The 24800-nt window shown below is 53.7% G+C and overlaps 1 protein-coding gene across 4 annotated transcripts in view; it reads right to left on the reverse strand.

The window, feature by feature from the left end:
* The window catches only part of COBL (cordon-bleu WH2 repeat protein), a 248785-nt gene that overhangs the window by 57546 nt on the left and 166439 nt on the right, over window positions 1-24800 (reverse strand). For 3 of the 4 annotated variants that reach the window (XM_041721753.1, XM_041721751.1, XM_041721752.1), the window contains 2 exons: window positions 7424-7562; window positions 4829-4999 (listed from right to left, as the gene is read on the reverse strand). In XM_041721753.1, coding sequence (XP_041577687.1) covers window positions 4829-4999; window positions 7424-7562 — 310 coding nt within the window. The remainder of the gene's footprint in view (window positions 1-4828; window positions 5000-7423; window positions 7563-24800) is intronic. The other variant, XM_041721754.1, reaches the window with a different exon arrangement.

Genomic DNA, 24800 nt, shown 5'->3' on the forward strand with positions numbered 1-24800 from the left:
AGGAAAGCAGCAAACAAACACTCGACAAGGGCAGGAGTGCTTCCCTGGGCTCGCTGTGAAGTCCACACCTGCAAGGCTTCAAGGGTGCTTCCACCACGAGCAAGACTCCCAGAATTGTCTTTGTGTCACAAGCTTGAAGATTAACTGCTTTGTTTTGAGACACGCCAAGGGTTTAATTTTGGTTCAGATTTTAGACTACGATGATAGGTGATTTTAAAAAGAGGACGGGTCTCAACTGAGGGGCATCAGCAAAACTCTTGCCTCTCTTCTACTGCTTTATGCTCTGTGCTCTGGCGAGCTCACGGCTGATCACAGAGCCAGAGCCTTTAGGGAGCATCTGGCCCGGAGTGTGGGGATTTGATTACAGCCATTTGCCAGTAAACCACTGAACTGTGCCCAACGTACTCCTAGATTCTCAGTTCTTCTGCTGAGTCACACGGCCTAACATATGAATTATTATTATTAGGGATTTTTACATGAAGCAAACTCAAATTACTATTTCTAATTGAAAATAGCTAGCTGATTTCTCGCATTTTATTTCCCTGCCTTAGACTTTCCTTAGAATCCATTAGACGGGATACTTAATCACAACCAACCTCCTAGAAACCACCATGGTGTCACCAGTGGTGCTTTGACTTGACAGGTCATTTAGATCAGGGGACAGTGACCCATTTTTTTCCTGCATGGCTTTAAAATCCTTTGCCAACTACGCAGCGATGGATAGCCAAGGGAAGACTGATTTACTCAAACCTATTATAGGAAAACGTCTAATAGAAGGACAGTCATTGAATGGTTTAATTTTAAAAATACAAAGCACATCGAGGATCTGTAATTTGAATTCTCTACGCATTGATCTTTAAATCTCCAGGGTCTTCTCACTGGAATTATGTTAACAGATGCCTTGTTAACAGCCCAATCAAAACCAGCTCTGCAAATCTTGCAAACACACAAGTCAATGCAGCTCATGGCCTAGGCTCCATCATCATCATCACTCACAACAAAGCTTCCACTAAAATCCAATGTCATCAGAAAGCAAGCTGGTTAGAAAGATACGGGGGAGAAAAAAATCCACGTGCACAATTACACTGGCTCAGACATACACCTGAAGCACTTACATGATTAGATGTGGAAAGGTTAGTAGGAAAGCTTACTCACACGAAACACACGATTGCATAACACAGCCCCGGGAAGCACCACTGCACTGTTACTATAATTGTACTCACGGTGACTTTTGTGCCATGAGGCTGAGACATGACAGAGCTTAGACATTTTCCTCCTATGTGTGTAATAGGCATAGACCGTCTCACACTCCACAGGCCATCCCGGCCACAGCTGCCAGGAAGAGCTGACAGCAGAACCCGGGGACAGGCAGCCTGATTCTGCCTCGGGAGACGGCCAAGAGCACGGCCTAGAGCTCTGGGCACTCGCGCCTCACACTGGCCACCAGCTGACTTGGCAAAGGCTGTGTCGTGGCCACTTCATCTCGCCACTGGCACACGGTCCTCTCTCTGCACCCACTCACAACATGCCCTACATGCTCCACATGGCAACCGGGTTGCAACCCCAGTGTAGTGGACACTGCGGGCTGTTTACAGAGCACACATCCCCGACACTTCCAGGTCACAGAGCTCCGGCGTTGACCAGTGACTTCTGCACACCAGAGAAGCTGACCCTGTCCCCAGCTGTCGGGATGGGCCTCCATCACCTTGGGTGATTCCATTCTCACCAAAGACTGGGGCAGTGTCTTACCCAACTGTGGTCGATGAGACGTAACAGAAACCGCAGTTGGGGGCACCTGGGAAATGTTCCCCGTGAAACCATTAGAAGAGATGGTCTGTCTTGCTCCTCTGAAAATTCCGGTGTCTGGATGTGGTGCACGGGGCACCCAGATTCCCCACAGTACCAGCCTGCGGTCAGCCAGGGGAGGCTGGCAGTGGAAGGGAATGTTGGCAGCAGCAAAGGGGGGTTTGCTGGCAAAGCACGAGGACGGGCACTGTACCGAGATCCTACGGAGATCGGGGTCAGGCCAGAACAGGAAGTTCCAGGGATTATGGATTATGGAGGGTGGTGCTGCGTTAGACCTACTTCTCCTCTTCTTGCATCTCCTTCCATTTGTGTACAGAGCAGCATCGATCAGCTCTTTCATCCTTTTCCTCTGTGAGGTTGGCCAAGCTCACGGTTTTCAACAAAATGTACTTTCCCCCCCCTTTTTAACAACCTGGCTGGACTATACTACCTGTTGCAGAACTAACAAGGAGTACGCACAGCCAAAGACGTCCTCGTGGGAGTTTCTGGCACAGTGGGGAAAACTGTAGGGAGGAAGACAGCATAGAGACAGCGGGACGAGGTACCCTCCGGAGACCTCCTGCCCTATCTAAACCCTGGTAAGACCCCGAGTCAGCGACCTACATCTTTTTGACTCAGTTTCTCCCAGGGAGAGAACCTCCACCCTGAGCTGCAGTGGGGACTGAGCGAGAGGTCACGTGGGAGACACTTTGGGGACCGCCCGGCCCTCACAGGGGGTCCCACTGTCCTGGGGGTCAGTCTCCACCAGGAGCACAGCACCTCTTTTCTAAGGAACGCAGGCCTAACACCGAACTCAGGAGCCGTCTGAGAGCTGGTGGCTGGCATAGAAACATCTCCGCAGAGCTCCCTTCCAGACAGCTACAAACAGCCGCAGGTCTGACTTGGAAGAGCAGGTGAGACGTATGTGCCAGGAAGGGGCCCGGCTTCACACCCAACCTCCACGTGCCAGCAGCCTGTAGCTCCCGTGAGACAGGCGCAAGGCGTCCCCTGATTCCAACGCCTCGCGGGACAATGACACAGGTGACAACAGAGGATTTGTTTTCCTTCACTGCTCTGAAGTCCTGAGTCAAAGAAGGCAGGTTGCTCTCTGCCTGGCTGGCTGGGAGATCCCAGTTTTAAACGCTGCAGAAAATGGTCAGGAAAGTCCTGCCCATTTGGTAAAAGGAAAGCTCTGAGTTGGATGCATCAAGCTCAGGTGCGGGAGCAGCTGGGAGCCAGGAGCCTGGAGGAGGAGGGAGGGAAGAAGGGAGGAGGAGGAGGAAGAGGAGGAGGAGAAGCATTGGTGGAGCTCCAGCTAGCTGTGCAGAGTGGTGCTGCTACCTCACAGCCTCCCCCCATTTCTTCTTGCTCCTCTTCACTCTGCTACTGGCATTTGTGGGCACATGAGAGGGATGGAGAAGGAGAGAGGAGAGGGAATTACGACCAGAGGGCCAAGGGGAGTCTGGTGACACGTATCTGGGGCAAGGAGCCCATGGGGAGAGCACCCCGGGCCCAGGCCTGGGGTCATGAGGGCAGAGTCACGAGGCAAGAAATCTGTGTCTGTTCCTGGTTCCGTTCTCTGAAGGCGCAGGGCCAGGAAGTGATTTCATAGCCAGGTAGACACCGCGGGGGGAGCCTTTGGAAGCCGCCCTCCCAAATCTCGCCTGCCAGTCTCCCCAGCACACACCATATGCCGATGGTGCCCCCCAGGCCCGGGGTGGGGGGGGTGGGAGAGAGCGGGGACCTGTGAGTTGGCATCAGTTCAGGTGCGGGCAGGTGTGCGAGGCCTGGCCGCCCCACCCCGGGAAGGTGCCTCGACCTCCCGGCCTTGGGACTTTTCCCCGACTGCTGATTGCCCTCGGCTCCTCCTCCCTCACTGGGTCCCCCAGGGAGGATGTGGCCACGGCGCCCCTGAGGCTCGCGGGCTTGGCACGGGGGCTGGAGCCCCTCTCTCTGCCGCGATGGAGCAGCCCGGGGCTGTTGACGCCTGGGCGGTCACCTTCCCGACCGTCATGTCCAATCCTTCACTTTTCAATCCCCGTAGACCTCGTTCGCTTCCAGGAGGGCGCCCAACGTCAAGATGATCGCATGGATTTGGACGGAAAAGGACGGAGAGGCAGCATTTGTCAGGCCCGAGGCCCGAGTCGGGGTGACCGATCCCACAGAGGCAGAGGACGCAGCTGGCGGTTGCCTTCTTTACCCAGAAGCCGGTGGCGAGCTAGTCAGCCCTCCCAAAGGGGACGAAAGCCCCCCAGGGGCGCGACAGCAGAGAAGCATAAGACCCCCGCCCGAGGCTGCACCCCCGGTGGCCCTGGCGTCTCGTGGGACGGGGCACAGAGTGGCACGCCGCTGTATTGAGAACATGCCTCTTTATGAGGAAGCATCGCCGCCAGCTGAGCTGCCTCAAAGGGTGAGCACAGGCTCGCGTGCCCGTGGCGCCATCGGAATATATATGCTAAGTATCTACCCCCCCACCCCCCGGGGGAGGCAGGAGTGCTATACACGGTACTTAGTAACGTCCGAAGCAACCTCAGGAGACATCGGAGACGCAGCCTTGTCTCAGCCAGGGTGCAACAAGAAGCAGAAAACGAGACTCTTAATTCTGGCCGCTGCTACATGAACTCAAGCTATTTCCCCTTCTGCTGCCTCAGTTTCCCTCTCTGCGGGGAACCGCTACTACCGCCTGGTAGTAATTGCTGAGCCGGATCGCGTGGGCTCTTGCCCCTTGTGGACACTATGGTTAGCAGCCCCTGACTGACGGTCCCCACCCACACCGGGCGATGCTGGCGGGGGTCTGACCACAGAGCGAAGGATTAATGGGTTAAGTCACTCTTTCCAGGCCCCTGCATGGCCCTCCGGGCGCATTCACTGTTAAGTCGGACACACTGCGTTGAGCATTTAGAAAGAAAGGCTGGAGAGGGAAGTCACAGACACCCCCCTCCCCCAAAGGCAAGAATGGAAAGTCTGGAAACCCCGCCTTGACACCAGTGACCAGAGAGATGGGCGGTCAACACGTATGGGAAAGAAAACGAGAGTCACGTACGTGTGGGTCTTGGGTCCAAGGCCTCGGAGCCAGCACTCTCCCCGGGAAAGCCGAGAGGCTCTGCTTCGTCTGTGTCAGGAGGAGGGTAGGGCGGGGGTGGGGGGAGCACTAGCTGGGGGGGCCCCCGGCCAGTGCCTCTGGGAGGCTTTTGTGGCACCTGCCGTCCAACACCTACATGGAATCAACGGGGGTTACTTCAGAAGGTTAAGCCCAAAGACTCTCTGCCCTCCAGTGGGAGGCACGTGGCCTTCATTACCCGGGCATCAAAAACAACCTCGTGGCACCAAATCCAACCACACCCAGCACCGAATCCAGTCTTGTGGCACTGAATCCAGCCACACCCGGTGCCAGGTCTGACCACACTGGGTACCAGATCCAACGGCACTCGGTCTCCAAAGTCACCCTCACTACGCATCAAATTCAACCACACCTGCCACAGAATCCAGCCACACCCAGTGTCAAATCCAGCCACGCTTGGTACCGAATTCACACTCACTAGGCACCAAATCCAGCCTCACAGCACCAAAGGCAACCACACCTGGTACCAGTGTCGGCCTCGCTGCACACGGAAGTCAACCACACCTGCCGACAGACCCAGCCACGCCCAGCCCCACATTCAAGCTCACCAGGCATCAAATCCCACCTCACGACACCAAATCCCACCTTACGACACCAAATCCCACCTCATGACACCAAATCCCACCTCACTCACGTTTGAACATTTTACACACACCGCGTCCTCTCCTTGGGCCAATTTGAAAATATCTACTCGTTTGCAATTTGTTTCTGGCAGGCACACCTACTCGCAAACGCCAGGCTTGAAATCATTCTTAAAAAACCCCCTCAGTGGCTCTGTCCCGTTAAGAGCAACTCCTTTTATACCCATGACTTTTGATTAGGATTTATTTATATATATATTTAGCTTCCTCTTGTTACTTCATCTACTAACTCCTGTGGCCACTAATTGAGCTGGCCTCCTTAAGCCCATTTAACTCTTGGAGAAAGAGTTAGGGGCAGTGTCCTGCTCCATCCGGCCTCCGGAACCTTGGGGCAGCCCTCGGTGCTCTGCTGACACGCGGGGCACCCACCTGCCATTTTATATGAAAATGACTATCTTCTTCTAATAAGATTTTTGAAGGTCAATGACTTAATACAACAAAGCCACATAAATCACTTGGGTCTTAAGTCATCCTGCCCAGTATTTCTTTCAAAAACGCCTTCTTCAGGCTTTTATGTTTAGAGTCGTGCAGTAACTCATAGATTCTGCGCTTCATGCCCGTCATCAGATTATCAGTAAAAAAAAATTAACAAGTAATTTCTTCATTGAGAGACATACCCACGTATTCCTTCTCTTGATTAGGGTTTTGTAGACGTGGGAAGATACCGATGTCCCCATGGCCGGACATCATCTGTTATCTCAGAGCGCAAAGGGGCCTCGGGCAATCTGGATGAGCATCGTCTATTCGGTCCCCGGAAGAACCATTAGAGGAGAAGGCTCCGAGGCCTGCCAACCCTTTACAAGAGCAGGCGAGAGCTTGGGAGAGCCGGGGTCTCATCACCGCAGAGGAGACGACTAGGTTTATTCTGAGCAGCTGCTGACCGTGTGTTCTGGAAATCTGGGCATATTTCCCTCTGGTAAAGGGGATCAACTGGCACGAAATGCGGGCCAACAGGGAGGTGTCGACTAGGGGACAAAAGCCGACCAACGGCTAACTAGCTCGTTATTAGAGTCTCAGACGCTGACAATGCAAGCCTTTATCCCTGGGAGTCTTCCTTTTGGGGGCCACAGCCATGGGGTCAAGGGTAAAAGGTGAGGTGCCCAGTGGAGTAGGTGGCCCGGGGCCCGGCCCTCAGATGGCCTCTGTGATGAGCTGATGCACCTGCAACCTCAGACAGCCTCTGCTCCACTGTTGTTCCCACACAAATGGAACAACAAATACTGGAGGGTCTTAAAATTAAACTAACCATCACCGGCTTGTGGAGCTAGAGACCCCCTGCCACTTCTCTGTCCACCACCTGCGACACCAGGAGGTGGCATCTCAAGATCTAATAGGTTTTCCTGCTCACAGGTCTCAGGATTCCATCCTCTTTCCTTTTGCTTCATTATTCCCCCAGAATATCAGGGTGTTGGAGGTCGACTCCAACTGGGCAGTCAAGACATTATGCAACTGCTGTCGACTGACTTCTAGATCTGCTGGGGACAAGAGGTCTTTCAAAACAGCCTGCAGGGAGGTCATCCTAGGACCATGCATCCTTCCATCAGGAGACTCCCACATGCACACATGCACACACGCACGCTCACGCTCACCCGTCCAGTGGTCCAGAGCCACTCACCCCCTCCTGACCATCCTCAGCAATCCTCTACCCTCACCACCCTCAGCCCCTCCCCGGCCACCTGCCTACACGATGCCCGGGAAAGATGCCTGTAAGATACCGAGGGAGCCCGCAAGTGTTTATTTCCAGACTTTCTTTCCTTAGCGCACATGCTGCCCAAGCGAACGGCCCCACGAGGCGGCTGCAGGAGTTAACAGCAGTGCTACCACTCCACGCAAGGCAGGGCTCAGAGGCGTGCAGACGGCAATGCGGCGCACTCACCCGTGGCGCTCTTCCTGTTTTCCTCCCTGTCCTGAGTGCGAGGTGGCACCAGGGGGCTGGGCGTCGGGGGCTGCGGCGTCGGGGGGGCTGGCGCCCGCCTCTTCTTTTTCTGCAGGTCAATCTGTGAGCCCAGAGATACCTGAGGAGCACAGAGGAGGCCATGTCAGTGTCGGGGCGGCCCTGTGGCGAGGGGCGTGCACGCGCGGAGAGGCTGGCCCCAGCCACTTGCTGCTCCAGGCACACCGCTGGGCTTTCTGGGGTCCCAGGCCAGGCGGCGGATGCCCTGGTGGGGCCGCTTGCTGTGTGGCTCTGAGGGGGCCCAAGGATGCTCACAGACACCCCAAGACCCCCCCGAGCTGGGGTGCTGCACTCTGCCCAAGGGACTCCAGCCACTCAGGGGACTTGGTAACTAGCCCTCAGCATAAACACGACAGTGGGGACCCCTCAGCCCTTCGGTTAATGCAGAAGATGGGGATGCCTGAGTGGCTCAGCAGTTGAGCGCCTGCTTTCGGCTCAGGGCGTGACCCTGGGGTCCTGGGATCGAGTCCTGCATCGGGGCTCCCTGCATGGAGCCTGCTTCTCCCTCTGCCTGTGTCTCTGCCTCTCTCTCTCTGGGTCTCTCATGAATAAATAACTAAAATGTTAAAAAAAAATAAATGCAAAAGAGAACTATTCTTTCTGGAAACTTGGCCAAGGGCCTCGGTGAGTTGTGGTCATGCAGAGGGAGAGGGCGAGGGCCCTGGCTTGGCTTGCCGCCCCATGCCCGCTGTTGCACAGCAGCCTGGCCCAGTAATCGTCCACCAGCCAGGTGACAGGGACGTGGGTCCCCGCGGGGCTCATGGTGCCCGCCGACAGGACGCAGAGTCCCACCCACGCAGAAACCCCATTCCCACCAACGACTTGTACCAACGACAGAGTCACGGTGCAGAAGGGCTGCTGTGGGGCTGGGCAGACGTGATGGTCGAGCAGAGGCTCAGCTGGGTGGGTAGGGCCGTGGGCAGGGCTGGTCCCGACTCCCACTCTGCCTCTCAACGGCTGCCTGTCCTCCTCCTTGTCGCAGCCTCTGGCCATTCTGGCCGATGGACATCGACCCACCCGCGCGTGCAGAGTGTGTGCAAGTACGTCGCTCCCTGCCCTCGGGGAGCCCACGGCTGAGCCGCAGCTTAGAGTCCAAACCGGCGCTGCTGGTCCCAGGCGGCTGCCCACGAGCCCGCCCCCCGCCGCATCTCCCTGGCCCGGGTGCTCCCCGGGGTGGGAACTCAGGCCCCACCGGGCACCCGCCCCGCTCCCACGGGGGGCAAATCCTCCTTCTGGGCCGAGCCTCGAACATCCTCCGTGTGCACGTGTACGTGCGTAAAAAAAGCCTTTTAAGGTTTTCTCAGTGATAACGTATGTATCGCAAAATAAATTTGCATTTAAAAGTCATATAAACCAGAGAAAGAAGAAATCGCTTGGTCAACAGTCGGATTCTAACTACTAACAGTCGGCATATATTTTTCCAGGCTTTACCTTTTCTTTTCAAAGTCATATACTTCCACAAAAACAAAACAAACCAAAACAAAACAAGACGAACAAGCATCCTCCTATACTTTGCATCCTTCTACTACAATATTCAGAACCACCTCCTGCACCGGTGCGACCTGTAATATATTTCATGCAAAACACGAACAGAAGGAAAAGTCACGTCCCTCCACACGGCTCGGGGTCTAACCAGCAGCTCCTGGTCCTCGGACGCCACCCCAGAGGAACCGCCTCAAACTCTTTCTCTCTTGACATTTACTCTTGTCTTTAAAAATAATAAACTTATTCTGCTGTTTTTTGACTTCCCCGTGTTAGCTCCCGGCTTTCCGCTCCGGAATATGAGACGTTAGCTCCCTGGGACACACCTGTGCGCGCATACACGGTTCCTCCTGGATCCTTCCAGAAATCACGGCACGGGGTTAAATGAACCCTATCTCGTTCTATGGGCGGTGTTATGATAGATATAATTCCAGAGAACAGGCATCTTCTCTCCCGCTGCGATGTTAAATGTCTACATGTCTGGATCGTGTTGACGTCTCCGAACTTGGTTATGTGATTGATTCCTCGGTTTTCCAACTTTCTTTTGGGGCTTCCTGGAAACAACTTTTCTGCGACTTGGCTGTTTTTCTCCCTCATTTCCCGGATCCCCTGTGCTTTTTTTTTTTAATAAATTTTTTTAAAATTTATTTATTCATGAGACCCAGAGAGAGAGAGAGAGGGAGAGACACAGGCAGAGGGAGAAGCAGGCTCCTGCTCAACTGCTGAGCCACCAGGGATCCCCTCCCCTGCATTTTTAAAAACCAGACTTCCTCGTTAGAGGGGGGCACGGTCTCCGTCAGCGCTCCGAGGCAGGATGGCTGTGCGGGCAATCGAGGAGGCCTTGAAAATCCGAGACTGTTGCGATTCTGTTGGGCCCAACTGCCTAACGGAAAAAGACCAACAAGCATCCTCATATACTCTCCACCCTTCTACTACCACCTTTCAAAGCAGGTGCGGGCTCCGTCTTCTCCGTGTGGCCTGCTTCCCCTCCGCAGCTCTGAGGACCCTCTCTGGCCCCCGGAGCCGGCGCGCCATGGGCCCGGGTGCTCTCCGCCCTGCTCCGGGGCCTCCGTGGAGCTCTGCAATCTAGGAATCCTCTCATCCTGCAAATGGTCCAGCATCCTTCCTTTCGGACTTCTCCTCCCCCCCCCCCCCCCCAGTTTCTCTGTCTCTCCCTGGGTTCTGATAAATGAATACTGAGATTTCAAAATCAATGTTCTAAGTTTTCCGGAATATTCTTGCCTAGTTAAGGGATAAAAAAATAAAAAAAGCTTTCCCCATTCTTGCAAATTTCCTTGAAAGACTTCACTGTCCAACTCTTGAACTGTTCAAGTTTATGTTTTTTATTTTATATTTTTTACGATTTACATCTATATTTAAAATGTATATTTTTATTTCCAAGAGCTCCTTCCCGTTATGTATTTTTAAAATAGTATCATGTCTTCTTTCCTGGATGTAACAGCTTCTCTTTTCTCTCTGAGGTCATCATCATTCATAGTTTTTGAAGATGCTTTTTTTTTTTTTTCTTTTTGATGCATTGCTATTTCCTGCAAGTTCCTTTCCCTCTCAATCTCTCTCTCTCTCTCTCTCTCTGTCTGTCTTGGCCTCTGTGACATTGCAGCCTTTCCTCAATTTCTGGGGATCCTTGGCCGATTGCTTATAACTGTGTTTCCGTGGACAGAGCCTGCAAGACACACCAATGGGATTCTGTGCAGGTGCCTGGGCAGAAACCCGGTTAGCTCACTGGGGGCCCCAAGTGCCCCTATGTGCAGGGTTCTCTTCCACGCAGGGGCACCTTCCAGCCTCCCGCCAGACGGTGTGAGCTGGTCTTGCAGAGTAGAGCCCAGTGGGCAGCCCCAGGCCCATCGGCACGTCCTTTCCCTTCTCCCTGTGCGTGGTCCTCTCAGAGTGACTCAGGTCTTGGAGGCAGCCCCTCGCTTCTTCCCCCTCTGGAGTCCCACACTCCTCCCGCCGTGCGGGGCCCCCAGGGCCAGGGGTCTCACGGCTTCACGTCTACACGTCGGCCAGCCCACTGCCCTCTGCTCCCTCTGCTCGCTGGTGTGCGCAGGAACCGGGGCCTCACGCCGCCCCCCTCGCCAGGCTCCGTCCCTGCTGCTGGGTCTCTCCAGCCAGAGGCCCACTTTGAGCTGCCAGTTTGGCCCAGTCCACACCCCCTGGCTCCCGGGCGCCTACCGACCACGTCCTGCTCCTCTCGCCTTCTCTGGGTCGTAGTGGCCTAAGGCTTTTTACTCATTTTAGTGGGGTTTCAAAGACACTCATTTCATCACCATATTTCCCTATGTATTTTTAAAGGGCTGTCTGGTAAGCCATGGGACCCCTGAGCCAGAATGAATTCAATCCAGCCCATTAAGGTTGTTTGGTTTCGGCCAGTAAGAATGAGACTGCTGACAAGACCCTTACACTTTCATCTTTTCTCACATTTCTTCTTTCTTGTCTCTATCTTGTTTAGCTTCCGAAAGTCCCTTTACTATAACTTCTGAGATAAGGAACACGTGACACTGGAGGGATGCACCGGTTGTAAATCGCTTTCCCAATTTTAAGAATCCTTGCCATGTGCTTAGCTCACCCTGAGTTTGTGATGAACTCACACCTGGACTCTTCCGAATAAATGGACAGCAAACCCTTCCATGTTTCTGTTAATATCCACACATTACTTTGCTCCGTTGTGACTCCGGCCCGGGCGCTGGTGTGGGGCGAGGCGCTGGGCTCTCAGGAGGCCCTGTCTCGCCGTGCCCGTCGCCACGCGCACCCGGGGACGGGGTGGGACACTTACCCTGTCACCTACACTCTCACAGCCCTGCCTCTCATTGATGACAATGTGGGAAGGCATATAGCTTGGCTCTGGTACCTGGATTTCTCCCTTTGGGGTTGACATCAATGCATTAATTAATCATGATCGTTCACAGGCTATGGATTTGCCTACGCGCATTATTTCCCAGTTCACATTTCTCACGGTCCTTATTTCTAAAAGAGGAGAGACTCTCCTCAATGCCATGCCTTCATTTACTCCTTTAATTAACCAGCCAGCAGGTGCTGGCTCCTTATCCTGTGACAAGAATTGCAGTGGATTCAAAGACATGAGAACTTCCTGACCTCAAGCTGTTCACAGCCTAATGAAGGAGACCTAATCCTGTAACACTGACACAATGTCCTAGGCTGGAGACGCCACCCAAAGCTGTAACTTGGAGTTTACTCGGGTGCCTTTTGGGAATTCACGGTGGTTGATCAGAGCCTGCGAAGCTCCCACTGATGTCTGTGTAACTAGGACATGCTCCAGAATTCTGCTGAGGGTCGACATCAAGGCGCAAATATGTGGAACTCGGGGCCGGGGAAGCAGTTCTGGCTTAGCCGGTCTGGAAAAGCAATTCACCTGCTAAAAGAAAGTTCTAGCTCACTGCTTGTTACAAATTTTGGAGAAGCATCGCGTCTCCGGGGCTCTGCTGAGATGGTCCAGCTCTGCCAACAGAGATAAGGTCGGACCTTGCAACAAACCCTTGGCGAAGACCACCTCGTTCCCAGATCTAGAGTGACTCCTGATCAATCAATTAAGAGAACGTGTTTGAAAAGCATTCGGCAAGCTCTGAGGCCACTCATCGAGAGGAGCGCCCCTGGGCAAGACAACTTTCCCTGGAGCTTTTTGTTAGTGGCACGTGGTTAAACAGCAGTGTTCTAGTAGGTGTGCTTACGGGCTTCACAGGAATATCATTTACATTAGCAGCAAAGAGTGAGTAAACATTTACCAGGGTGCCAACTGTATCCCATATGACTACCTCAAAAAGGGAGCGACTTTTCCTGTGTCTGGGGTAAAGGGAGAAAGCCCCGAGGCTTTGGAGCTGACGGCAGACAGCTTGCCCGGGCCGCTCAGCTCCCGAGTGGGCAGGGCCTGTACTTGGCCTTACTCGGACTCCAGCTGTCCCTTGGAAGAAGTAACGCCTGCGGTTTTGAATGGAAATGTCTCTCCCTGGGAGCCCGTAAACAACGGAAGCCCATGGAGTTCTCATGGTCCCCGGTGGCAAAATATCCGTCCACAGGGTGGAATGGAGACCGCTCTGTGCTGGAGACTGTTGCTTTAGAAAACGTTTCTGAGACCTGATGCACGTCTTCCACTCATTCTTGGAGGAACACGTGAGATCTGGTTCTGCTCACTCTCTGGAGCTCGTGCCCATCATTTCCCCCTTCTTGGAATCGGGACATAGCGTGGTCACCCTGGGGGGGGTCGTGGCTGATTCTGACGCGCCGTCTGTCTGTGCGTCTGTGCAGGGTGGCAGGAAGCTGTCCCGATAGTGGAACCTGAATCCTGCGGTGTCTGGTCTTTTTAGAAAGCATCCCTCCGCTGTGGCTCCTTTGGTCTCATAATGTCTTCGTGACAGTTATGGGTAAGGCCAGGCTAGAGGTCAGAACGTGTTTAGGGGAGGGGAGGTTCTGCTTTAAAGACAATGGGTCGGACTCGCACCATGACACAGAGCCTCCGGCGGCCTCCTTGCTCCTGCAGCTTGCTCTGGGAGTGGCACTTTGTAGGATGCCAGAAAAAGTAGTTCATGACTCGTGTGTGTGTACATGTGTGCGTGCATGCAAATGTGTGAATATGCAACGTGTGTGTATCTGTGTGCATCCACACCTATGTCTGTGTGCCTGTGCACACGTGTGTGCACATGTGTGTTTCCCACATTTCTTCACAGATTTTATCTATATGAATATGATGTTCACATTATTTTTCAGGGAAGTGGACATGTTCCTCTAGATTTTAAGCACTTAGCTAAAGGACAGAGATATCTGTAGGTCTGAGGGTCTATGTTATGAAATAAAATTAGTAGGGTTCAGCACCTTGTAGTCATTTATGTGTTCATTCATTCCCTTTTCCTTCCATCCACCCACCCACCCATGCGTCCATCCTCTCATCCTTTCATCCCTCCACCCATCCATCCACTCATCATCCATCCATCCACTCATCATCCTTCCATCCATCCTCTCATACACCTACCCATTCATCATCTACCCATCCATCCATCCCATCCATCCACTCATCCATCCACCCATCCATCCACTCATCCATCCATCCACTCATCATCTACCCATCCATCCATCCATCCTGTCATCCTTCTACCTATCCATCCACTTATCGTCCATCCATCCATCCATCCTCTCATCCATCCATCCACTCAATATCTACCCATCCATCCATCCTCTCGTCCATCCATCCACTCCATATCCACCCATCCATCCATCCTGTCATCCATCCACCTATCCATCCACTCATCATTCATCCATCCATCCCATCCATCCACCCATCCATCCATCCCATCCATCCATCCATCCATCCACCCAGACACGTGGGTACTCCATGCAGGCACACACCAGTGAGAGAAGGAACACCAGGTGCATTTCTTCCCACTGCACTGAACTTGCCTCATTGTGCTTGGCAGTGCTGTGCTGAGTCCCTGTTTCCCACCTTTCCCAGAATGCCCATCCTTGTCCAATGCTTCTGTCAGTCTCTACCCCTAATGAAATCTTCTTCACTCTTCAGGAGGCCCCCCTGAAATCCTCTGGGTGGGTGTTAATGGCCTGTCCTCTACACTTCAGCACTTGGCTCGGACGTAGGAGCAGTGCCCTGCCTGGAGCACCGACCTCACTGCCTCCTCACCCACGATCAGCTGGCTGCTGCAGGCCTGGCTCCCCTGTGACCTCTAAGCCCTGAACAGGAAAGGGCCTGTCTTATTAGTCTCTGAAGGTCCACAGTCATGAGCCCCATGCTTCTGCACTTTAGGAATCAATAAATGTGTGTCGAATACAAGAAAGACTGAAGCAGACACTACATACATGCAGCTCGCTGGGGAAGGAGTTTATAAATACCGATTTTCAGTGGGAGCTGGCAGGTGCAACTGAGCCCTGGCCTCATATCTCATTTTTCTCTTCTTCGAAATGAAAATACCTTATTGTGTTTACGCTGATCCAGATGAAAGTCACATATTTTCACTGGAAACAGTTTGAATACCAGAGGGACATATCAAGCGCTAAGGGACAACTTCCTTACCTCTGCCCACAAGAGGTAACCTCTATCACAGCGGGACGCGCGTCTCCTCAGGCTTTCTCTCTGCATATCTAGGTACCTGAGGATTCATAAAAATGAGCACTCTCTCTTGACGACAGTGGCTTTTGTCACCTATGGGGTGCTGTCCACTGCTGGGCGTAGATCTCCCTGACGTCCTGAGAATGGGAAGGGTCCACCTAGGTTTATCTGAGCTCCAGGTTTGGCATTTCGGTTGTGCTTGATTTGTTGTCATTTCAAATTATACTGCAGTGAGCGTCCTCATCTAGTTCTCTTTTCCCACTTTGTTTATTCCCTGATGATCCCGCTCTGTAAACTCGCTGGCTCACAAAAGCAATAGGATTTTTAAATGAACTGAAATTGGAATCTAGAAGAGACAGCCACACTTCGGTGCTCCCAGCCATTCACAATAGCCTAAGGTGTGCAAAAACCCTAAACGTCTATTGACAGATGAACAGATAAAGCGACTATGATGTACTCATTCATACTCAGCCTTCCAGAGGGCGGGACTTCTGCAGGATGAGGCAACACGGAGGGGCCTGCAGGACGTTATGCAAGTGGAAACAAGGCAGGTGTTAGGACCAAGACTGCATGACCGTGTTCACAGGAGGCATCGGCACCCGGCAAACTCATGGAACCAAAGAGCGGGGTGGTGGTTGCTATAGGTTGCGGTGGGGGGCACCTGCCACTCGACAGGCCTGAGGTTTCAATCAAGCCGGGTGAGGTGGCTCTGGGACGTGCTGTGCACCTGGTGCCGGCGGCAACGTGGCGCATTGTGCCCTCAAACCCTTAGGAGCGTAGCTCTCATGGGAGGACTCTTGCCACAATAAAGTACGATGGCAACAGAAGTGTGACGCGCGCCGCCTGCTAGGCCCTGAGCAAGGCTGCACCAGCTTGCCCGTTCCTCCCACTCAAGCGTTGGCAAAAAGCATCCAGATCACCTTTGAAATCACGTTCTTGGAACTCTAGGATCAGCGATGTGTAATGATGGTTGTCCATCTGGGCGCGCGAGAGACAGAGCCATCGTTCGTGTCGGCTAAGCTTTATTTCTTCCCTCTCGCGCCTATGGTGTTGGCCGCCTCCTAGTGATCTCTCCCAAGTCCCATATATCCTGTGAATATTGTCCCTAGTTCGTTGCGGGTTCTAATTTTCTGTCCTTTGACTCTTTTAAAAAGTAAAAATTTATCTGATTCAATCTGTCGGGTATGTTCTGTCTTTTTTGGGGTTGGCGGTGGATTCTAACCCTGTGTCATATGTACCAAGAAAGGGATTCTTGCTTCCAAATTTAGATTCCTGTTGCTTAAACTACTTTCCTGGCTTGATTTTATATATATATATATATATATATATATATATATATATATATATTTTTTTTTTTGCCTTGAACCAACCCGGACTTAGTTTTGCTCTGTGCACCACTTTTCCTCCAAGTGCAAACATGAGCTTACTACACAAGTGATGCTTATTTCCATTAATCTGTAGGTCCCGCCATCACCATACGACAAAACCCAGCAATAATCCACGCAGAATGAGGAGGTGACTCGTGTTTCCTGTACTAACTGAAGCACCTCTTCCCTGGAGGATCTGGCCTGCTGGAAATCTCCCTCCGTGGAATCCAGGGCTGAACCACGTGGTCCCGGATCATGTCCAGGGCGGGGTGCAGGAGGGCGCCCTGGCCTGCCTGCCAGTCCCCGAGGGCACCTGCTCTCATCTCCACTGAACAGGAAACGTGACGTGTCCTGCAGAGACTCGGTGCCAAGCCTAAGAATACAGAGTCGCTGGTGATGCATTCTACAGAGACTTCCCTCTAAACCGCTTAAATGATTTCCCAAAAAGGGGATTGATATGTAAAGAGATACGTCTTTCACCATCCGAGGTAGATATTTTTTTACCGCGTTCTCATTCCTGGGACATCAGGATGGCAATTCTTTAGTATAATGAGGTTGTTCCAGATGGAAGCTTAAACTTACACTTGAACCTCTTCTTCTTTAACATAATGATCTACACATAATTTTCCTTCGAGGCCATTGGTACTTTTAGGATGACCGCCTCAATGATGAGGAACCAGAATAGCCTAGAAATAGGCTATGTCACAGTACACCTCGCTGGGGTGGGGTGGGACACAGACGTCCCTGCAGGGTCTGTGATCCTGTTTTCACTGGTTCCAGATACACAGTCAGGAGAGGGATTGCTGCACCATACGGCGATTCTATTTCTAATTTTCCGAGGAACCTCCATACTCTTTGCCACAGTGGCTGCACCAGTTGGTATTCCCATCAACCGTGTACAAGGGTTCCCCTCTCTCTGCGGCCTCCTGGGTTGTTAATTTTAGCCATTCTGACAGGTGTGAGCTGCTATCTCATTGTGGTTTTGATTCGCACTTCCCCAATGACGTTGGGGAAGATGTTGAGCATCTTCTCATGTGTCTGTCGGCCGTGTGGATGCCAGTCACAAGAACATAATATAATATGTTAAATCTCGGGTTAAAAAAAAGGAAAGGAAAGCTGACCCTTGAATAATGTGGGAGTTAGGCCCTCTGAACTCTGCACTGTTGCAAATCTGCGTGTAACTTCCGACTCCCCATAGCTTAGCTACCAGGAACCTACTGTTGACAGGAAGCCTTACTGATAGCATATACAGTCAATGAACACATATTTTGTCTGTCACGTGTATCGTACAGTGCATTCTCACCATAGAGTAAGCCAGAGAAAAGAAAATGTCACCAAGGAAATCCTAAGGGAGAGACAATACATTTACGGTACCGTATTCGTAAAAGAAAACCCAGAGCAGTTCAAACCCGTGTTGTTCAAGGGCCAACGGTACACCTATTCATCTTGAGGACGTTAAGGTACAGGGGGCAAGTCAGAGAAAGACGAATGCTGCAAGCTATCACGTGTCTGTGCACTCTAAAGGAGCCAAGCTTGTAAAAACAGAGAGCAGAGTGATGGTCATGAGGGCCTGGGAGGCAGGAGACAAAAGAGATGATGTGGACAAACCTGGGACCGGCCGTCAATAAATCCTGGAGAGCTAATGCATCTAACGTACGGTGCATCTATCGTAACCATCACACCTGCTAAGAGACCAGATGTCTGTTATTATTCCTGGCACCGAAAAAGCAATGACAGCCGTGCGATGTGATAGCAGTGCTTCCGCTACCCTGACAATCATTGCAGGACACAAACACACGGATGTGCCGCACGACTTAAATCGATACGGTGCCGTGTGTCAAATACATTTCAACACTAGAAAAGGACAATGCGGAGTCCTGCCGGCGCCAGCGTCACCCGACCCCCACGTGGAGCCCCCCAGGTACTGCTCTCTGCCTCCAGGCTGTCCCTGTCTGTGCCCGGCTGCCCTCCCCCTGAAGTACGCTCTGTCCCCGCCGCCCGTCCACGGAGCCGGCTGACCCTCCCCACGCTGCCTGCCCTCGGTCATCCCTGCCCGCTCACCTGCTTTCTCACGCTCACATTTCTGCACACCTGCTGAGGGGCTCCTGCTCTACAATATAATCCCCATAAGAACAGCAGGTTTGGTACCCATGCGTGGAACCTCCACACGAGCTACAGCGTGCGACACAGAGGGGGGGCTCTGTAAATGCTGGCTGAGCAAATGAATGAATGAATGAATGAGTGCCTGTGAGTGCTGGAGAATCCAGGGGAGGAGGCGTCAGGAGGGATGGGTGGGAAGTTCTCCGGGAAAAGGGAGGCAATGCTCTAGGAGATGCTGGAGGGCCGGGCCCTTGGACACCAGAGGTATCCTTTCTCCCCAGGCCTCTGGCAGAAGCGGCAGATAGAAGGCAGGACGCCCACGTGGACTGAGCTCTGAGGAGCGGGGGAGCTGTGCCCCCTGTGACCCGGCCGTGGGCAGACCTGCGGGTAGATAGATGCACTGGGGTTTGCACCTGGGGGAGCTCCAACCGCAGCAGCAGGTGACCAGGAGCCCGGCATGTGGACTGCAGGGCTGGCCCAGCTCTGTTCTGGGCACATGAGACACTGTGCAAGAAGCCACACAGGCCCTGATGCTGCTGCCACAGGTGCCTCCAGGCAAGGGAGGTGAGAGGGAAGTAAAGGAGGCAACAGGGCTCCAAGTCGGGGGCTTTGGGGCAAAGACCAGGTGGGGACACAGCCTGGCCTGGGCTCGCCCCGCGGGCACATTTCTGTTTGTACTTGCTGGCTCCTGACAGGTGACTTATGCAGCCTTGATTTTCTCGAGCGCTCTCCTTCCAGCACAGCTCCCCGCTGCTGGCCAACCAGCCCTCTAGGGTGTGGAGACACCTGCTCCCTCCACCCCTCTCCAGGTGGGAGCAGCGGTGGAAACAGTGCTCAGGGTAATACTAACGCTCGGCTTCCCTTCTGGGGATTTGGGGAGGGGTTCAGGGAGACGGTGACATCGCACCTTGGGCTTGCAGGCAGCATGTGGGCATGCTCTGCACCTCCCCAGGTTCCCCAAATCCCACCATAAGGAGTACGTCCACCCTGGTCACCAGTGAAAGGTCATATAAAATGCAGGGACTCGGAGTCTTACTGAGATTTCCTGGTAGAGTCTTCATCTCAAAAGTTAATCTTTCTGGCCAGTGGTATATGCCACCATTTTATTTTGGTCACTATAAATAAAATGATATTGATCCTGTGTGAGCAAATAGCATCCTTAAGGTAAGGATGACACCCATCTACCCGGCTGGGTGTCATCCGGGTCAATGGATGGGACAAATTCAGATTGAAATGATTTGCAGCCATTTCCCTCCTAAATTATAAAATAAAAAAAAAAATAAAAAAATAAACAAAATAAAAATAAAATGAAAATAAAATAAAATAATAAAAAATAAAACAAAATAAAAATAAAATGATAAAATAAAATAAAACAAAATAAAAATAAAATGATAAAATAAAATAAAATAATAAAATAAAGTAAAATAAAATAAAATAAAATAAAATGAAAATAAAATAAAATAATAAAAAACAAAGTAAAAATAAAATGATAAAATAAAATAAAATAAAACAAAATAAAAATAAAATGATAAAATAAAATAATAAAATAATAAAATATAAAATAAAATAAAGTAAAATAAAATAAAATAAAATAAAATAAAATAAAATAAAATAAAATAAATCCTTCCAGGACCTTCCAAACCATCCAAGCTGTTGGATTTTTTTTTCTTATGTAAGTTCCATGCTCTGAGATCAAGACCTGAGTTGAGATCAAGTTACCTGGGGCTTCCCTGCCGTTACCTGGGTTGAGCTGCTCAACCGACTGAGCCCCAAGATAAACATAAGGTGTCCTTATTTTTGGCCCTTGCAATCCCAGCAAATGTCCCTCAAACGTCTTGCAATTGCGCCTTATCTTCAGGCTCCTAAGAGAGGATGAACAGATTCCAGCCAAACTCCGAGGCCGTGGGTCACCCTGCGACCCTGTCGGCTGCCTGCCTCCCATCGGCTAAAATGCCAGCCCTCCTGGCTGCCAGGGAAGCGGGCCCGTCCCCGCCGCAGTTGGGCAGTTGGCCGTCCAGCAAGAAAACCACCCGCGTGCTTCGCGGAAAGTCATGAAAAAGTTATGAAACAAAAGCGTTGTCTGAGGACTTCCTTTCTACCTCACTGAGAGCAAAGTGCCCGAAAAGCATTTGCTTTATGGGCTTTTGATGTTTCAATGGAGGTTTTAAAACAAAATTCTCAGGTCTGGCTTCCCTCACATTCCCCCCCGTGTGCCCAGCTCGCCGGGACCACTTCCACGAATATTTACGAAGCGTTCATTTTTCTGCTAAAATCGCACCAGCCAGAAATAGGCGTGTGGCTAGTTATCGGGGTTCCAGGTAAGGGCAGGAAAGCCCCAGGTAATGGCAGGGACCCCCAGGTAAAGGCAGGGAAGCCCTAGGTAATGGCAGGGACCCCCAGGTAAAGGCAGGGAAGCCCTAGGTAATGGCAGGGACCCCCAGGTAATGGCAGGGAAACCCAGGTAATGGCAGGGAAGCCCTAGGTAATGTCAGGGACCCCCTGGTAATGGCAGGGAAGCCCAGGTAATGGCAGCGACCCCTAGGTAATGGCAGGGACCCCCAGGTAATGGCAGGGAAGCCCAGGTAATGGCAGGGACCCCCAGGTAATGGCAGGGAAGCCCAGGTAATGGCAGGGACCCCTAGGTAATGGCAGGGACCCCAGGTAAAGGCAGGGAAGCCCAGGTAATGGCAGGGACCCCTAGGTAAAGGCAGGGAAGCCTTAGGTAATGGCAGGGACCCCCAGGTAATGGCAGGGAAGCCCAGGTAATGGCAGGGACCCCCAGGTAAAGGCAGGGAAGCCCAGGTAATGGCAGGGACCCCTAGGTAAAGGCAGGGAAGCCCTAGGTAATGGCAGGGAAGCCCTAGGTAATGGCAGGGACCCCTAGGTAATGGCAGGGACCCCCAGGTAAAGGCAGGGAAGCCCAGGTAATGGCAGGGACCCCTAGGTAAAGGCAGGGAAGCCTTAGGTAATGGCAGGGACACCCAGGTAATGGCAGGGAAGCCCAGGTAATGGCAGGGACCCCCAGGTAAAGGCAGGGAAGCCCAGGTAATGGCAGGGACCCCTAGGTAAAGGCAGGGAAGCCCTAGGTAATGGCAGGGAAGCCCTAGGTAATGGCAGGGACCCCTAGGTAATGGCAGGGACCCCCAGGTAAAGGCAGGGAAGCCCAGGTAATGGCAGGGACCCCTAGGTAAAGGCAGGGAAGCCTTAGGTAATGGCAGGGACCCCCAGGTAATGGCAGGGAAGCCCAGGTAATGGCAGGGAAGCCCAGGTAATGGCAGGGACCCCTTGGTAAAGGCAGGGAAGCCCTAGGTAATGGCAGGGACCCCCTGGTAATGGCAGGGAAGCCCTAGGTAATGGCAGGGAAGCCCAGGTAATGGCAGGGAAGCCCAGGTAATGGCAGGGACCCCCAGGTAACGGCAGGGAAGCCCAGGTAATGGCAGGGATCCCCAGGTAACGGCAGGGAAGCCCTAGGTAATGGCAGGGACCCCCAGGTAATGGCAGGGACCCCAGGTAAAGGCAGGGAAGCCCAGGTAATGGCAGGGACCCCTAGGTAAAGGCAGGGACCCCCAGGTAACGGCAGGGAAGCCCCTTCTTTCAAAGCGTCAGAGGCACGTGGGCGGGAAAGGCGCGGCTCCCTGCCCGGCACACCCAGGGCCCGGGGGTGCTGGCTGCTCGCTCTGCAGAGCCCAGGGACCCCGGCAGAGAAGGGGGCCGGGGTCCGTCCACTCGGCACCCACAGCTGTGACAGTCGGGAGGGCTGGAAGAGGCAGAGGCAGGCCCAGAGGCCGCGGGACACCAAGCCAGCGGGCGATCTCGAACCCGGCAGGTGGCGACACGGAGCGCCGGGGGCCAGGAGGACGCGCGTCCCGCCGGCAGCCGCCCTGCGGTCCCACTGCCCCCGCGCTGGCCCTCCCGCCCAGCTGCGACCTGTGTCTTCAGGGTGGAGGCGAGGAACCTCCTCTGGCCCAAGCTGTGCCATCCTCGCAGGTTCTCCTGCTTCTCCCCATTGCTCTCCTTTATGGGATGGGGGGGGCAGGAGGGGACGATAAGCAGGGGAGGGTCAGAGGCCGAGGGAGAAGCAGACCCCTCGCTGAGCGGGGAGCCCCACACAGGACCGGACCCCAGGACCTGAGCCCGAGGCGGATGCTTCCCCGCTGGGCCACCCAGGTGCCCCTCTCCCTTTCCTCATCCACTCCCATATTCCCAACTATTCCCCATGCGGGACAGGTGGCAAAGTGTCCACGTGGCCGCACCGCCCTGCCCCAGGCGCAGTGCCAGGCACTGGTCCCCATGAAGGGGGCAGAGCCTCAGAAAGGGCCGATGCCTCCTCCTACTCCCAGAGCTCCTGGCCTGGTGACCGAAGGTGCGACAGAGAATTAAGACAGAGACGTGGTGGGGAGATGCGCCGTGGGGCTGGGGACAGCTACCGTGAGAGGACTGAGGAGGGCCTCTCCGCGGAGGTCGGCATTTGCCTTGAATGATGTGAAGGAGCCCCCTCGGCGGGAGAATGCGGAGAACTTTCCAGAGGGCAGGAAGAAGGTGGGAAGGCGCCGGTGGTCCAGCTACTCCAGGGCAGGCATAGTTTTGGGCCAGCGCGCGGAGCCTCGGCCCGCCGTGACCAGCCTTGGAGAGGAGCTTCTCTGCGGGCTCAGCCAATGAAGCAACAGGTGGATCAGCCCCAAGCGACGTCTGCAGCAGCCGGCTCCTCGCTGGGGCCCTGGCTCCCCCTCCCGCCTCACCTGACCCACCGGCCTCCCGCACCCTGGCCTCAAGCACTGCCACAGCCCTTCACCGAGGCCATCCTGTCCTCCGTCTAGCAAACCCCTAGCCACCCTTCAAGACCCACGTAGGACGTCCCGTCTCACGCACACAAGAGTGCATATCCGCCTCTCGTGTGCTCCAGGACGGCTGCACACGCTTCGGCGTCGCGGGAATGTAGGCAAAGCTTCTTCCTAGACTAGGGCCTCCTCAGAGCCAGGGATAAAGCTTATCCACCTGTGTGCTCGGTACCCAGCATGCACCGGCCAGGACGGGGACGCCCCCAATTATACGTTTGCACCAACAGCAAATTCAGTGCGTGCATCCCCGAGCAAGAAAGCCCCTGGGTGCGTACTGTGATGTACGTATGTTACTGTCTCCCCGTTTATCCACAGGGACACGGGGCAAAGCACATCCCATGAAGGCGTGAGGACAGGCCCTGGGGCCGTCTTGAACAGGCTCAGCTGGGTTAGCCTGCATCCCCCAGGGATTTTCAGGTGGGCATCCGTTCTCGTGTCCCCCGAATACCGTCTCACACACACAGCTGCGTGGGCCCGGACACAATTTAAGTGACGACTGCAGACGTATCTAGACGCAGATCTTACGCCCTTCACGAAAATTAACCCAAACGGATCCTAGACCAAAAAATATACAATGCAAACACAGGACTTCCAGAAGGTCCCATAGGAGAAAATCGACAGGAGCGTGGATTTGGTGACGGCTTCTAAGACACGCCACGCCAAAAGCACGATCCATGTAAGGAATAACTGATGGAGTGGACCTCATTATAGCCGAAAATCTCTGCTCTGCAAAGGACAGTCGGGAGAATGAGAAGCCACGAGTCGGGAGAAAATATTGGCGAGAGACGCGGCCGAGGAAGGCCTGTTGTGTGAGTGCGCGGGGGGGCCTTCACCCCACAAGGGGGAAACAAGCACATGGACTGAACACCGGGCCGAGGGGCTCAGCGCAGAGAACACACAGGGGGCCACCAAGCGCGGGAGAGGCGCTCCGCGTGTCAGGGGCACCGCGCACCTGCGAGCACGGCCCGAAGCGGGACGCGGCCGCCGCCAAACGCTGGCGAGGACACCGAGCGACAAGGGCCCCGTCCAGCGCGGTGGGAAGGAGAGGGCACAGCGGCTCTGGAAGGCGGTGCGGGGATTTCTTACCGGGCTGAGCGCCCTCTCACGGCATGGGCCAGCCATCGGCTCCCTGATGGTGACCCGGAGGAGCCGGAGGCCTGCACGGGGACGTCTGCAGCGGCTTTGTTCCTCCCTCCACAGCCTGGACGCAACCAGGACGCCCTTCGGTCAGAGCGGGTCACTGGACCGGCACATCCAGACTGTGGGGTGTTCCTGAGTGCTCAGGGGAAACGAGCTGCTAGGCCACGAGAGAGACGCCTAAGTGCATATTCATAAGGAGAGGAGCCAGTTGGAAAAGGCTAGTAAGCACCGGACGATGTCAACTCTGACATTCTGGAAAAGGCGACGCTGTGGAGATAGCACGA

The sequence above is a fragment of the Vulpes lagopus genome, chromosome 11 (assembly GCF_018345385.1).
Source record: "Vulpes lagopus strain Blue_001 chromosome 11, ASM1834538v1, whole genome shotgun sequence".
NCBI lineage: Eukaryota > Metazoa > Chordata > Mammalia > Carnivora > Canidae > Vulpes > Vulpes lagopus.